The sequence below is a fragment of the Python bivittatus genome, unplaced genomic scaffold, assembly GCF_059951505.1.
Source record: "Python bivittatus isolate LINGU-HERP-01145 unplaced genomic scaffold, Pbiv_v1 ctg000020_np1212, whole genome shotgun sequence".
NCBI classification, from domain to species: Eukaryota; Metazoa; Chordata; class Lepidosauria; order Squamata; family Pythonidae; genus Python; species Python bivittatus.
Window position 1 is genome coordinate 49,557,724 of NW_028277030.1, and position 14,645 is coordinate 49,572,368.

Genomic DNA, 14,645 nt, shown 5'->3' on the forward strand with positions numbered 1-14,645 from the left:
TTCTGGCCTGGAAAAGAATAATTGCAGCTGTTGAGCATAGGAACAATGGTATCTTGAAAATAGGTCACAGTGTCTCCAACAGAAAAGGAGAAAGGTCAGCAGTATGAATTATTACAGCTAAGAGAAAGAACTGTATTGGGCAATGAGTCAAACAATATTGCATGTAGAACAAGCCAAGATGGAAAAAAAATGAAAAATTATTATAGTGTTCTTCTAATATCAGCATTATATGGTCCCAACAATATAGAGTTGCAGACATCTAAAGGACATGAATGTTTCTTAGCGTTCAATTTAACTGTGAGCTTATTCCTGATTTCTTCCTTCCCAAGGTATTTTTCTGACAAACAAAAAACCACAATGTTCACTGGATAAACTGCCTCCCCCTTGCCACAATATAATAAAGAACATGAAGAACAGCATTATTTTTACTCTAAGGCAAAAATAACACTGTGCAAGCTGCATTCTTTCTACCATGAAACAGTGGTAAATGAGGATTTTACCATAAACATAAAAGAACATATTTATTTCAGAACTGAAGCTTATGTGCTTCAAGCAAGTAATGTAAAATGTGCTGGCGAAACTGTTGACTCTGTGTCATTCCTACAATTTTGTTAGAAAAATGTTTCTGTCTACAGATAAATTATACTAAATTCAATATTCTAATTTATCAAGTATATTGATACTTTTATGTTTTGGGGTTTTTTTTAATTAAATACAAAAACAAATACACAAAATTACAAAAGAAAAGAAGCTGAAAAAAGAATCAAAACCATACAAGACGTATATTTACAGAAATACATATATCTTAAAGAATGCATGATTAAATGGGCAAAAAATATTGGACATAATATACATATGCAGCAATGGGAAAATATGTGGTCTAAAGGATTAAAATTTACTTTATGTTATAATTTGAAAGAAAACTTTTATAAAATGTTGTATTGATGGTATATGACACCCCAAAGATTATCAAAGATGTATGGGACAATTTCCAATGTTTGTTGGAAATGTAACCAACAAGAAGGATCATTCTACCATATGTAGTGGACATGTAAAATTGCAAAGAAATTTTGGACTCAAATACAATCTTTGATGCAGAGCATACTACAAATACAGGTTCCATTTAAACCAGAATTATTCCTGTTGGGGATAATGGACTTTCAAATCAGAAAACATCTTATCAGAATTACTCAATACATGATTACCGCAGGAAGACTTTTGTATGCACAATTTTGGAAAACCCAGACACTACCAACAATACAAGAATGGTTGCTAAAACTGATGGAAATGGCAGAAAATGATAAACTGACTTGTTTATTAAAAGAAAAATCAAATAATTATTACCTTAAGGAATGGAAATCATTGATGTACTACTTGCAAAATGCAGGCGGGGCAAAGCTTACATGGGGATTTGAAGATTAGATTATAAATGTAATGGGATATGTTTTGACAAAGAATTATTCCTACTTAATGCATTAAAAACTAGCACCTATGACACTCTTATTATTCTTAAGACGAGAGATAGATTGGAAGCTATCTATTTTTCATGTCTTTCTTCTTTTACTTTATCTCACATTTTCTTTTCCTTTTCTTTATAATTTGTATTTTCAATTTTCTTTTTCATTTCTAACTTTTAACTTTGTAATTTTAAAATTTCAATAAAATATTATTAAAAAAGAAAGAAAAGAAATACATATATCGATAAATTGAAGCCATGATTCATTACAGTCATCCCTAGCTGATCTATAGAAATCAATTCTGCAAACCACTTAATAGTTGGACACAAGTTTGTCTCTCTTATGCTGAACAGTAAGTCTTTTGACTGTAAGTCCATTTTCTTTCTCCGGAAGTCAACTCCCATGTGATAAACTTCAAAAGAATATAAACATCTGAAAATATTAAATACCAAAGTTGAGTTAATCCATGTAATTGCTTATTGAAATGGAACAATATATTAAAATAAAGCATTAATTTCACTGCATCTCCAAAAACATAATGCAATGAGGACATTTCTAAAATATTATTTCTTGCTGAAAATGATATAATCTAAAAAAAATCTATTGAAATTTTTGGTTTTTAATATCTCTTCTTTTTTATTGGCTAAGTAAAACATGCAAGCAAAAAAAGAAAAAAGAAAAAGACAAGACAGACATACACACACACACACACACACACACACCTCATACACACTTTGGGGATTTTACCTTTTATTTTTATAAGTGAAATATTATGAAACAAAAAAATATGTCAGTGATTGTATGATTTAAAAAACCTAGATATATTACAGTGATAAAAATAAACAGATAACTTGATCCACCTCCAACCTTAAATCCTCCAGATATTATGAATATTCTCTCAGTACTCTAGCACACATGGCCATTGATCATGCTGAGATTTAGGCTTTAGTGAGCATTCATTCATAGAGCTAGACAAGCTAAAGGCCTGTCATTGTGCATCACAAAAAGGTGGCAAAGCTATAAACTAGGGGTGTGTGTTTCATGTGTAGGAATTATTACAGCAGCTGTGCCTTTTGTACGGCATACATAGCTGCTTTGAAAGCTATACCTGGCTGTCCTCAAAGCAAAGCAATTGCACACACACACAGGCCTACAGGGATAGCTGGAAGCCGTTTTCATCCAATGTGAGCTTTGCAACAGCGTATCTGCTTTAATTATTGTTTAAAAAATGTTTCTGCATGTTGTTTGTTCAAATGCTCTGCACTGCCATAATGTAAGTCAAAAACTGAATACACTGAACCACAAACTAGCCAAGCACATTGTATCTTAGTCTCCTGTGCAAACCAAGGTCATGAGATTAGTTTATGGTTTACTGTGTTGCATGACTCCAGAAAATTGTGTGGTTAAGCTAAGCATAGTTTAGTATCTGTTGCAAACACAACTAACCACGAAGAATCAAAGTACTTTTTAAATATAGGATTAGGATAATGACCAAATTAGACATAAGTAAAGATATCTGAAAAACCTTACCAAGCAGATTAAAAAAGCATGATTAAGAAAATGGTTTATTCTAAGCCATATTCATAAAATTTTCAACTTCTGCTATAATATGAGTCAAACTATCTACAAAACTATAAAGCCGTAATACAAGAGTAAAGCAGCTGTTTCCAAATTAGCAATTATGTTGAATTCCTGCAGTAAACATACCAGACTCTTGTACTGTAGCACATAAATCTAAGGTTTGAAAGCTAACAAAATTTATTATAATTCACCATGCAACTGAAGAGAACTCTAGACTACAAAAGCTTGTGCAATGAAGATTTGATCCTTAAGATGGCACAAAACATCTTAAGGATCAATTTTTTTTACAGATCCAAACATTTTTGGAACTTTTTAGTTTTTTTTAAGGATCCAAACATTTTCACAGAATAAAGAGATATCTTAATAATTGTGAAAAATTTAGGTCTTTTTCACACTCACCTGCAAATTTTTCTTAAAATCAGTGGGACATATTTTAACTAGAAACATAGAAGATTGCTCTGTAAAGCACTTTTTTAGCGTCATGGATTTCAAGTAGAAAATTAATGACATTCTCAAATAGACGTGCTGAACTTTGACTAAATCTAAGGACTGCAGTGCAGTTATACATCTTATATTCAGATAGGAAAAGCTGCATGTTAATATTTTTAACTCTTTTTAAACATGAAATCCTATGGAACAGGCTTTCAATTTCAACAATAAAGCCAAAGAGCACTGTTCATACATAACTCTGTTAACAACTTTACCATTCTGTTAATATGTTTTAAGTTGTAAACATGACCAACAGAGATTATTTATTTTGTTGACAGTTTTACAGGACAATAATAAATGTTTCATTTATTACTGCCATCTGAGAGCAAATGCTAGGTCAGGAGAGATTACTAGAGAGATGAAGTTAGTATAAGGCAGCATCAAAGACTCACCATATCGTCAAGGTAATTATAGGCAGAGTCTAAGAGAATATTTGACATTTACATCTCATCTTCCTATAGAAGTCAAGGCACTGTACATCAGGTCTGTACAAAAATCGGAACAGGGTCTATAATACATTTTAGTGTGACACACACTGATTTGCAGGGTTTTAAATCTTTATTGCTTTTTAAAGTATTTTCCTGCCTTAAACTGAGTACTTAAATCAAGAAAGCCTGGAGAAAATCAGCACTATATACATGTGACAAAGTTTATACACTAATTCCAGGTCCAGTTCTTATAATGAAAATAAATTCCCAAGCTAAATATGTGTTAAGAAGCACCTTTCTCAACTCTCCTGCCTGGTGGTCTTTGTGATTCTACTGAGAGACTATATGGATCTCAGAAGTCAATGTTCACCAACATGTTGTATACAACATATTCAAGCACTGACCAGCCATTAGCCTTAGTTTCAGCACATATGCTGAATCATGTGTTTTATGCCATTTCTGTATATAGTGACTTTCTGTAACATCATTTAGTCGGTTTATAAATGAGGCCAGATTGAAGCCCTGGAAATTCCCAGATCACAGTTATAACTCTGCATCATTTCTCAATATTACATCATTTCCCTCAAGAAATTTAAGTCTAAGTAATGTGGCTTGGCTGATACATGAATATTGGAAAATATATTTTGCTTCACCTTAATATTTCCTGTGTTTTAAACTTCAGGAAATATAAATCTATAAAACATTATGAAAATTAATTATGTTGGAATTTACATGAATACTAATCTTCAAATGCTAATATTACTCATATAAACAAATCTGTGTGAAACAAAATTTAAGTATTAACATTGTACATGATATTAAATTTACCTCAGCCAATGAATCTATAAATTACCTAATTTGTTAAGAATGGATTGTATGCATACATAAACAGTTGCAGATAAAAAGTGTGTTATATTCCGTTTGCAGTTCAACTTACATTTATTCAGGAATTAAATTCTATTGTGTGGAGACTGCAACCCCATACTAAAATATTATTACCCTTTATTTTGAAATATGCCTCCCCAAAGACATTAGGATTTATTTCTGAACAAACATATATGGAGCAGACCACATAAAATTTATTATCAAGACTACATATTTAAGGAAGTTTTTACAGAACTGCTTATGTGCAAGGAAATATGGGTTCTTCCTGATTTGCACTGCTGCAAGAGAGGGTGGGCACAGACCGAGAAAGAGCTGGTTGTTTTATTAAACGGCCCAACGAATTTCGCCCAGTTTTTAACAGCTGGTTAACAGTAAGCTTGGCAGGGATCCTGAGATTTACCGAGAACCGAAGGTTCTGAAGAAAAATCTATTAACGCCGGAGACAGCCATCCTGGCTAGAGCCACGCCTCGAGGTCTGAGAGGCGACCAGGAAAAGCAGCCCGGTAGGTTTATTTGCAGAGGCCTTCCAGCCTGTCCAGCGCGCTCTTCATGTCCCGGATGCGTCTGGCCAGGGCCGGTACCGGCTGCAGCTCCAGATCTAGCTCCTCGCAGCGCGCCATCAGCGTGTACATGGAGCGGATGCTTGAGTCTACGGCGTCTCCCAGGCTCTCCACGCCGTCTCGGTAGGTCTGGATGCAGCCCACACTGAGGGTCGTCAGAGCCTGCAGGGCGCCTTGCACGCTTCGCAGCAGTTCCTCCACCTGCGTCGCCACCTGGACGGCCAGAGCTGCCAAGTCTTGCACAGCCTTGGGATCAATAGCCGGGATAGGGCAGCCGGAGCCCTTCCAAGCGCTCGGCCAGACCTGCTGATTGAAGCCGGTGGCCACGAAGCGGGGAGGACGCTCCTCCCGATGCACGGGACCTTCGTGCTCCTCTAGTAAGCCCGCTGCCTCCGGGCCGCGCGGAACCACCATTACTGCAGCCGCTGTCTCTTCTGTCATAGCTGGCCGCCTAGCCAAAACTCCCGGAGACCGTTCGGACCTCCCGCTCTTTCTCCCTCTCTTCCTAAAAACGACCACTTCCCACTCTCCTTCTCCTTCCGGATTTGCTGTCACACAAATAAGGGAGGCGGGCTAAGTGCTATTCAGTCCTTTTGATTGGAGACCGTCGCCCAACAGCGCAATCCTATGCTTGTTTACTCAGAAATCAACCCCACTGAATTCAGAGGGGCGGCCTGTCAGTAGATGTCGCTAGACAAAGGACACTCCCCGCCCACCACCATTTGCCCCTGTATGCCCACGGAAAACTTTAAAGGACTCGGGAAGGCTGAGCCCCTCTCGCTGCAAGCTTTGTGCCTGCTCGGATTGGTAGCGCAGAGCTCGTCAAAGCGCGAGCTCTCTGCTGATTGAACGGTAGGAACGGGGGGGCGGGTGCTCCCGCCGCCGCTTTGCTCGGATTGGAGGACAAGTGGAAGGGGGCGCGTCCTTCTGGAGTAACAACAGTAGGGCGTTGGGGTGTCTCGCTTCACTCCCCCGCCATGTTCTCCTGAGAGAGGATCTGCTCGCTTAACCAGCGCAGCCTCGTCCGGATCCAACCGAGGCTCAGCAGTCCCATCCCCGACCTTTTTTCCTTTGCTCATCCCTGTCCCTGCGCTGCTGCGCATATCTTAAGCCTTCAGTATGGTGACTACCACAGCACCTTCGCCCTTTCTAGCCCGGGTGTCAGCCGGTACCGAGGACCCTCGTCCGTTTCCTACGTCCCTTTTTAAACGACTCCTGCGGGCAGACTACAGCAGCGGAAACTCCCCGCCCGGCTGCTGTCCAGGGCTGGGACCAAGCGGTGGCGCAAGGCCAGCGCTGAAAAGAGTGAGGCGACGAAGAGGGAAGATCCGCTCCGCTCCTTCTGGCCTCTTACAGACCCGCTACCAGCAATTCCAGCAACACCGCGCCGGCTTGGGACGAAGGAACGTCGCACAGGGGACGCGCAACCGCTGCGAAGTCTCCGCCGCCTCGTCAGACCCCGGACTAGAAACGAGACCTTGCACCGAGGAAGCCCCGGCACCTTCGCCGAGAACCACCCCCGTCGTTACAAACAAGCCTTTCAGGAAAGAGGTAGGGCGGGAGGGCCGAGAAACAGCTCTTTCTGGAAGCTCGAGGGAGGAGCTGCGCGGAGTCCGCTCGAGGGCCGGCGGGCGGGGCCAAGTTTCCGTTAGATCCCCTGCGCGGAAAGGGGGTCGCCGCAAGAAGATTCCACGGGCGCTGATACGTGGAAAGCATGCACCAATCGGCTTTGAGCCTGCGCCCAGCAACAGCCAGATTCAACCCGTGGGCCGAGGCGAGGCGGGAGAGGCCGTGACCAATAGGCAAAGGGGGAAGGCTGGCCTTTCTCGCAGAGAAGGGGCTGCTGGTTTGGCTTCCCTTCGCGTTGCTCGTGGGAGCGGGGAGCGGAGGTCCGCTTCCTCTGCTTGTTTACTCAGGATTCAGCGGGGCTGCCTTTCAGTGAAATGGCTTGGAAGACGCAGCAGAGAGAGGGCCCTCGTGGCTTGTGTTTCATCTTGGCAGGCAACCGGTGTTAATTTTCTTAAGCTCAACCTTTTTCCTTCCTCAATATCTTCTCGACATTAGAGTCACCTTAAAGAAAGCCCGCTGTTTCCTGCTGAGGGCTGTCTTGGTTTTCGTAGCTCTCTCTTTCCGATATCCTTGTCGAGTTTGCAGTGTAGCGTAATGTACTTCAACGTGTATACCTTGGCATTAATGCGCTGTTTCACACTTAGGGACATTATTTACATTGCTGTTGGTTTCAAAATGTGTTGCGTGTACTGTATTGTAAAAATCTGAATTGCATAGTTCAGTAGGAAAGAGAATTACAGTTGTGAAATCCTCAGATCCCTAGTCAAATCCTCAGATTCTTAGTCAGAAGTCACAGTCATTTCAGCGGGAGCCCGTGTATTTGGTTGGAGGAAAGCTACATTATTCTCTTGGGTACTTTAATCCACAGTTTTAAAGTAATTAAGTTGAGTATCTGAGCAAGATACAGCAGTGGTCTGATTGGTTATAAAGATCCTCATATGTCATGTTCCTGAAAACGTTTAGACAGTAATCCAAAAATATTTGCTTGAAAGCAAACTCTCTTGAAATTACTGGGATTGAAGCAGGCACCTGTCTAGAATTAGTGTTCAGATTGTCAGAAGTCTGCTTGTTTCCGTTTTAATTTTTAACCATGATTTTTAGACAAGTGCTATCAAAATTATTGTCTCTAAAGTGAATCAGGTCCTAACACCTCTAGTTTACAAACTGAAGGCAGGCCAAGAAGTGAAGGAAAAGGATAAACCAATTTGACAACAATTGTGAACCGCAAACAGGCATTTTCCTCCTCCAGTGAGGCCGGAGCTTTTATTTTTATATGGAGATATAAGCTAACTCTAATCATGGCAGAATCATTTAACATGATAAAAGACAGGTTAACTGGAGCTTATTTAACCTCAAGATGTTAGATATGATTATTGTCAGAGATATTTATGAGATCTCTTTTATCTTTGCAGTTGTTCAAAAACAGGATGGGAAAATCTGAGAAGGTTCCGCTACCTTACAATCAGCCTGTTCACAGTATACATCTATCTGACCAATCGAAGAGTAACAGACAGAGGAGTAAATGCAACATACCACTAAATAAATTTCCATCTACAAAAAAGTGTGAAAATAAATTTTGGCAAGAATCATTGTCATCTGAGTTCATTAAAAGGCAGGAGAAAAAGCCTCTGAAAAATACAGAAAATTTTAAAGCGAAGAAATCTATTTTTCTGACAGAAGCCAACCAAAAAGAAAACTATGCTGGGGCAAAATTTAGTGATCCTCCTTCACCCAGTGTCCTTCCAAAGCCTCCCAGTCACTGGGTTGGGAGCACTTTAGAATTTTCTGACCAAAACAGGAAGATGATGGCTGTCCATTTAAAGACTCTCTTAAAAGTTCAAGCATAGCTTCTGGATACTGACAAAGAACATGCCATCAATTTGAATCCAGCCTTATTGCATCCTGATGTGCAAAGGACTGTCTAGTCTTAAAAACAGAAACTTGTACTCTAATTTTTTATGGATATGTAAATAGTGTATATCATGTAATGTGTATATTCATATTTTGAGGTACATTTTAGTTTTGTTATGAAAGGATGTATTTTACATTGCCCATGTGGTAGATGGCTTTTGTACATAATAATGGACATCTTTTTAAAGTGTGTTTGACACATGGAAAGATCTATCAACATTTGCACAGGTACTGAGATTTTTGAAAGGAGAAAATCTATTAAGTTTCAGATGGAAATGTGAAAACATTACTGTTGCACTACTGAAAAATTTTACATTCTGTGGCACAATATTTTATTGAAAAATAAGCTTTCAGAAAGATGTGAATTTGTTTGAAAACAATACATGGAGTTAAATTCAGTTACACCATACAAAGTTCCAAACAAACTTTGGAATTTAATTAACAGCCCCTGGAACCTAGCACTTATTATCTAACATAAGTAGCAGTGGTATCTGCCAGAAATAATTGACTAGTTTAAAAAAATAAATAAAACAATTTGGCCTCCCCTTTACTTGGTGCTTATTTTTTATATGTGTGTCTGGCTGAATTTTTATAAAGCAGCAATATCACATACTAAACACCTTTCTGTTATGCCAGTGATATGACTTGCATCTTCTAAATGCTGTAATTATGAATTACAAACTTATATACTGTAATATTTTACGGTACTAATTCAATTTTCTGATTAGTGAAGTGCTTTATATTAAGATTGCATACAGGACATATTGATGGAGTACTCCATAGCCTCAACAGTGATAGTCCTAATGGCCTAGAAAATTGGTCACTAAAATCAAACTGGCTGCAACTGCACATTATAATGTGAATGCCAATTTAGATATATGGCATAATGGCATTGTAGTTGTTAGAACTGTTTAGTGCTTTGGATTCAAGAGGAAAAGGTGCTTCGCAGTGCACAAAATTATGTGGCAGCTGTCAGTGATTCCTTGAGCCTTTGCATTTTTCCAAGATGGTGTGCCTCAGTTGCAATAAAATCCCAGATACTAATATATTTCATTTCAGGAATTGCCAACAGGTGCTACTTGATCTTCTCCACACAAGCACTTTACCCTCTGGAACTGAAGCATTGCACACACCTAGTAGCTATATCTAGGCACCATGAAAAGTATTTTTGCTAAATATGTGCAAGGATCTTTGTTTAACAGCGCATACAGTTTAGCCCATTTTGCTAGAAATCCTCCTTTACATTCAGTATGTTTTTGGGGGGAATAAAACAATGGTTTGGATTAAGTTCAGTTCCAGTCATGCCTTCCAAAGCGACAAAATTCTGTAGACATTTTCCCAAATTCTTTCAAAGTGACATGATACAGTATTTTAAAGCTATGTATTCTTCTAAGAGCAGATAATATACAATACATCCATTAAATAGGGTGTTAAGCAATCAGTTTGATGAGATACATTAACCTTTTCCTCTCAGGGAGAAGATGGCTATTGGCTGCTTAAGATAATAGCACATTTTATGGTATGTCTCAGTAACTGAAAATAGTCCTCAATTATTTTTTTCTCCCAATAGCATTTTGACCCTAGCCTAGCACAGTTAATACCATTACCAGAAGATATTATCTCTACAGAGTATCATCATGTATTTAGGCTAGAGTTAGGTTCATCTTGAAAATCATTCTTTCATAATCAAGAAAGAATTGTGCTGACCCCATATAATGTAATGGAAATACAGCAACCTAGTGGAAGTAAATAGTATTCTTGCTGAATGTGATGTGCAGCTGTTTCCACTATATTATTCTTGCAACTCAGTAGCCTGGTTGATAAAAAAAAACACTACTTGTTTTGGCTTCAGCATACAGTATAAACCATATTTATATTGCTGTAGGCCAGTGATGGCAAACCTTTAGGGTTCAGCATGTCAAAAATTCGGACAATGCCTAACTTGACTGCTGACGTGTCACCGCTCCCCCCTCCCCGAACAAAAGAGAAACAATTCTTTACATATTCATTTATTTTTAAAAAATACATTTCAATTGTGTGGTGCTTTCAATTATGTAAAGAAATGTCAAATAATTACAAAAATGAAATACAAGTAAAGCAAAACTCAGTTTCTTTGCAAACCGAATGGTTGTTCGGTGTTGGTGAATTCTGGCATGTCACCTTTGACATATGTGTCATAGATTCACCATCACTGCTATAGGCATACCAAGTTTCATATGGGTTGCCTTCATGATCTGCAGCTGATCAATAGATACCAATCCTCTGTACACATGTACAGGTTTTGTGATGTGTAGTTTTGGCCTTTGTGGTGGTGACGTTACTTTTTGTATATGCAAAATGGCAGAGAGACTTTTGCACATGTACAAAATATTCTTTGAAGGGCAAGTGTTAAGGTATCTGTTCAATAAAGCTGTATTTGCTCCTCTTCTTAACTCATTTGTGGCAAATCTAGCTAGGTCAGCCTGATTGCAAGGCTCTACATAGTTTGCTCATGACAGCTGGCCTTTGGAGCAACTTGCTCATTTGGTGATATAGGGAGCTGCCTCACGCACTCCATGTGGCTCATGCTACCATGTCCTGTCCGCACAGCTCCTTCATGAACTCAGTAAAGGGTCTCTTGATTCCACAACTGGATACTAGCACTGCCCACATTGTATAACAATGTGCTGAGTACTAGTGCAACACCTGGTACTGAGTATCAGCAATACACTCAAGAGTCTCCTCATCAAAACTCTGAAAGAGCTGTGTGGAGTGGACAAGCCAGTATGAGCCGTATGGCACAAGTAGGGTAACTATCTCCATCATCAGTTGAACAAGTCCCTCTGAGGAGAAAGCCAGCTGCTGCAAGGAAGCAACGTGAAGCCTCACAATTAGGCTGACCCATCATGACCTGCCATATCTGAGTGAGGGGAGCATACATTGTACACTGTGCAGAAGACCTCTCCTGGAAGATTTTAATTATTTCAGTGTTGAGGCCGCGTGACTCAATAGCAACTCTAAGTGGCTTACAGATAAAAGAGGAAAAAAAGAAGATACAAACCCCAAAAGCCAAACAGTCAATAACCAACCAAAGGGGCTTGACCCCCATTCTAGCCCAGGGCCTGGGAGAACAACCAGGTCTTAAGCAGTTTACAAAAAGTCAAAAGGGTGGAAACAGTATGATTTATGACCTATTTGTTTAGTGTAAGTAAACTATTGTCCTGCCTGAAAAGTTAAACTACTGCTTCTACCTTCTAAGTGTATAACAATTGCCCCCTCCCCCTTCCTCTTATTAGAGTTAAGTAAGGTTATTAAGCTTAGTTGACAATTCCTCACTTTGGCAGCATGGGGTCTTCAGAAATTTTTCTCTGGAACATGGTCCCCTGTCAAATAATTTCTTTCCCCTTTGATTTGTCCATCTATCTTCCTTTTTCAGTGGTTTCCAGATCCTATTCACAATCCCTTCAGGAGTTTTGACTGAGCCCCCTGGAACAATGAAAAGCTTCAGCAGCTGCAGGACTTCCTAGTCCAATCTGTCTCATCTTAATTTCCTGTTTCCTCCCCTTCTTGAAATCTATGAAAAGGTGCAGAAACACTCATCTGTTTCCCAGCAAGTTTATTGTGCACAAGAACATCTTGCTTGTTCTGCAAGAACAATTGCTTACAATAAAGCTCTGAGCTTAACTGCTACCTGCTGTCACAGATAAGTCATATGTCTGCATATGTTCCATAGGCTGAAATATGGGCTGTGCTGGGTGAAAGAACGATGATATATTTGTTAATCTTAAAGTGGCATTGGATTCTGCTGTTACAGTGGATATCTTCAAAGATATATAATTAATTCCAAAATCTCTTACATTTTCTTGGGTACAATTCACTATCAGTCCCATTGTGTGGTTGTCTGAATTTTTTGTCAGTATCAGATGTTTCAATACTATGATCTTTTAGCACTGGAAAGGAATTACTTCCTCTGCAATAAGCTAAAAGCAGAATTGAAATAATCATTTCACCTGGCACTGAATATAACTCTATTTTCCAGTTTTAAAATGGACGCATTAAACCTTCCCATTGGCAAGATCCCCCTCTATGTTTGGTTATCAGTAAAAACCCAGCTCAGTTTGAAATAATCTTATAATTAGCAGAGGAACCGTCTTTTTAAAGAGCTAATTAGTTATTTTCTTGTTCAGTTGTGAGGGGAAGGAGGTTCAACTAGTTCTATTTTTGCAAACATTTACTCATATTTTATATTAGCATAATTACATTTTTAAAAAGGGGAATGCTACAAATTAAAAGGACAGTACACATAAAATTTCCCTACGTACCTCGACCAGGTTAATACAACTGCTATTCTGCAAAAGTGTTCTATAAAAAAACTGGAAACATGATAGGAAAAGCACACTGAGCGTGGTTTCTGAATTCTTTCCAACCCCTTTGCAAGCAGTGGCCATACATTTGTGTACATGGATGCATAGAGAAGTGCAGAGGTGGCTGCCTACCTCGCACTCTGGATCACGGGGGACTGAGAATGGAGCAGTTATTATCACTCCAAGCTGCTACTTACATGTCTTTCCCATTAGGAGAATTTTTCAGGATTTTTGTTCTCCTTGCAGCCCCCAGCCTGATTCGGCCCATTTTTTAATTCAGCCTTTGCTGGATTCTTCCTCACACCACATTTGTTCCCATCCTGTTCACTTTTGAGAGTTATGCTGACAAACAGATGGACAAAGTCTTGGCTTCTTTTATGTAATTTCTTTCCAACATTCTGTTGGGCTGAAATGAATTTTAAAAGGTATTGAAAACAGTAAAATGCAGCAGCTAGCAAGAGCATCTGGATTCTCTGTAAAAACACAATTTCAAGCAGTCTCTCTAGACTGGTATTGTAACAAGAAGCATCTCATTTCCCACTCTTTTATTTTCCTTTTTCTGGGCTCTTTCTTCCACATAGCATAGGGGGAAATGCTTTTCTTTTCCATTTCTAGCTGTATAAACTTACTTATTTCAGTATGTCCATATCACTACCAGTGGCTTAATGAGAAAATGGTGGTTTATAAGGCTGAAACGTGTTGCTCTTATTAAGATAGCTACTGACATACAGAAAAAGTTTTGAGCACCCCCTAGCGTAACCCTTCTGTCTTTGCTAGCTATACTGTCTATACTAGTGTTTCTCAACCTTGGTAACTTTAAGATGTGTGGACTTCTTAAACTCACAGAATTCTCCAGCCAGCTTAGCCTTTTACTCATTATGTCTGCATGACATTTAGGCTAGACTGCTAGACAACCTGTGACCCACTGGGTCATCATTTCAGAGATATTTCCTTACCTAAACAGAGAAACAGAATGGCCATGGGCAGATTGCTGTTGGTTTGTTCTGAAAATTAAACAAGAAAACATCAGCGTATTAAAGAAGAAAGATGTTAGCAAAATAAATATAGATGCTTTTCTTTTATCAAAGGATTGTTTTGATGACATTTCGGGTTGATCTGCCATCCTTTAAGAATACTCTAATGTTTTCACTACTTTTTCCCTGGCTGAAAGTGACATACAGCTGACCATGCTGGAATATCAGTTACTCCAAATAAATCAGCACATTCTCCATGGTTTGTCCTTGCATTTTATGTATAGTTGAAAGCAAAGCATGACTGTATCAGGAACTGGATCCACTGAAGAGGGACATCTTCACCTTCTGATAAATTGAGCACAACAGTTGGAATCATGACAATGTCATTTTTCAATGCACCAATGTTTATTTTTTCTATGATGAGATTCTTGTGGAGTTCTTCCACAAT

At 39.1% G+C, this 14,645-nt stretch overlaps 2 protein-coding genes across 2 annotated transcripts; one reads left to right on the plus strand and one right to left on the minus strand.

Annotated features, from left to right (window-relative positions):
• Nucleotides 1-697: 697 nt before the first annotated feature.
• LOC148217055 (BLOC-1-related complex subunit 6-like) lies at nt 698-6,241 on the minus strand. Its single transcript, XM_088138446.1, has one exon. It carries the CDS (start codon nt 5,839-5,841, stop codon nt 5,350-5,352), a length of 492 nt encoding a protein of 163 aa, XP_087994572.1. The 5' UTR covers nt 5,842-6,241; the 3' UTR covers nt 698-5,349.
• A 113-nt stretch (nt 6,242-6,354) lies between these two features.
• Nucleotides 6,355-11,283, plus strand: PNRC1 (proline rich nuclear receptor coactivator 1). Its single transcript, XM_007421787.4, has 2 exons — nt 6,355-6,951; nt 8,382-11,283. The coding sequence occupies exons 1-2, from the start codon at nt 6,520-6,522 to the stop codon at nt 8,814-8,816; spliced, it is 867 nt and encodes a 288-aa protein (XP_007421849.2). The 5' UTR covers nt 6,355-6,519; the 3' UTR covers nt 8,817-11,283.
• The last annotated feature ends 3,362 nt before the right edge of the window (nt 11,284-14,645 follow it).

What these genes read in the sequence shown, in the direction of transcription:
- PNRC1 (XM_007421787.4), top strand. Translation starts at nt 6,520, where the DNA reads ATGGTGACTACCACAGCACCTTCGCCCTTTCTAGCCCGGGTGTCAGCC. An exon ending in ACAAGCCTTTCAGGAAAGAG is followed by an intron (nt 6,952 to 8,381) that starts GTAGGGCGGGAG and finishes TTATCTTTGCAG; the next exon opens with TTGTTCAAAAACAGGATGGG.
- LOC148217055 (XM_088138446.1), bottom strand. Translation starts at nt 5,841, where the DNA reads ATGACAGAAGAGACAGCGGCTGCAGTAATGGTGGTTCCGCGCGGCCCG.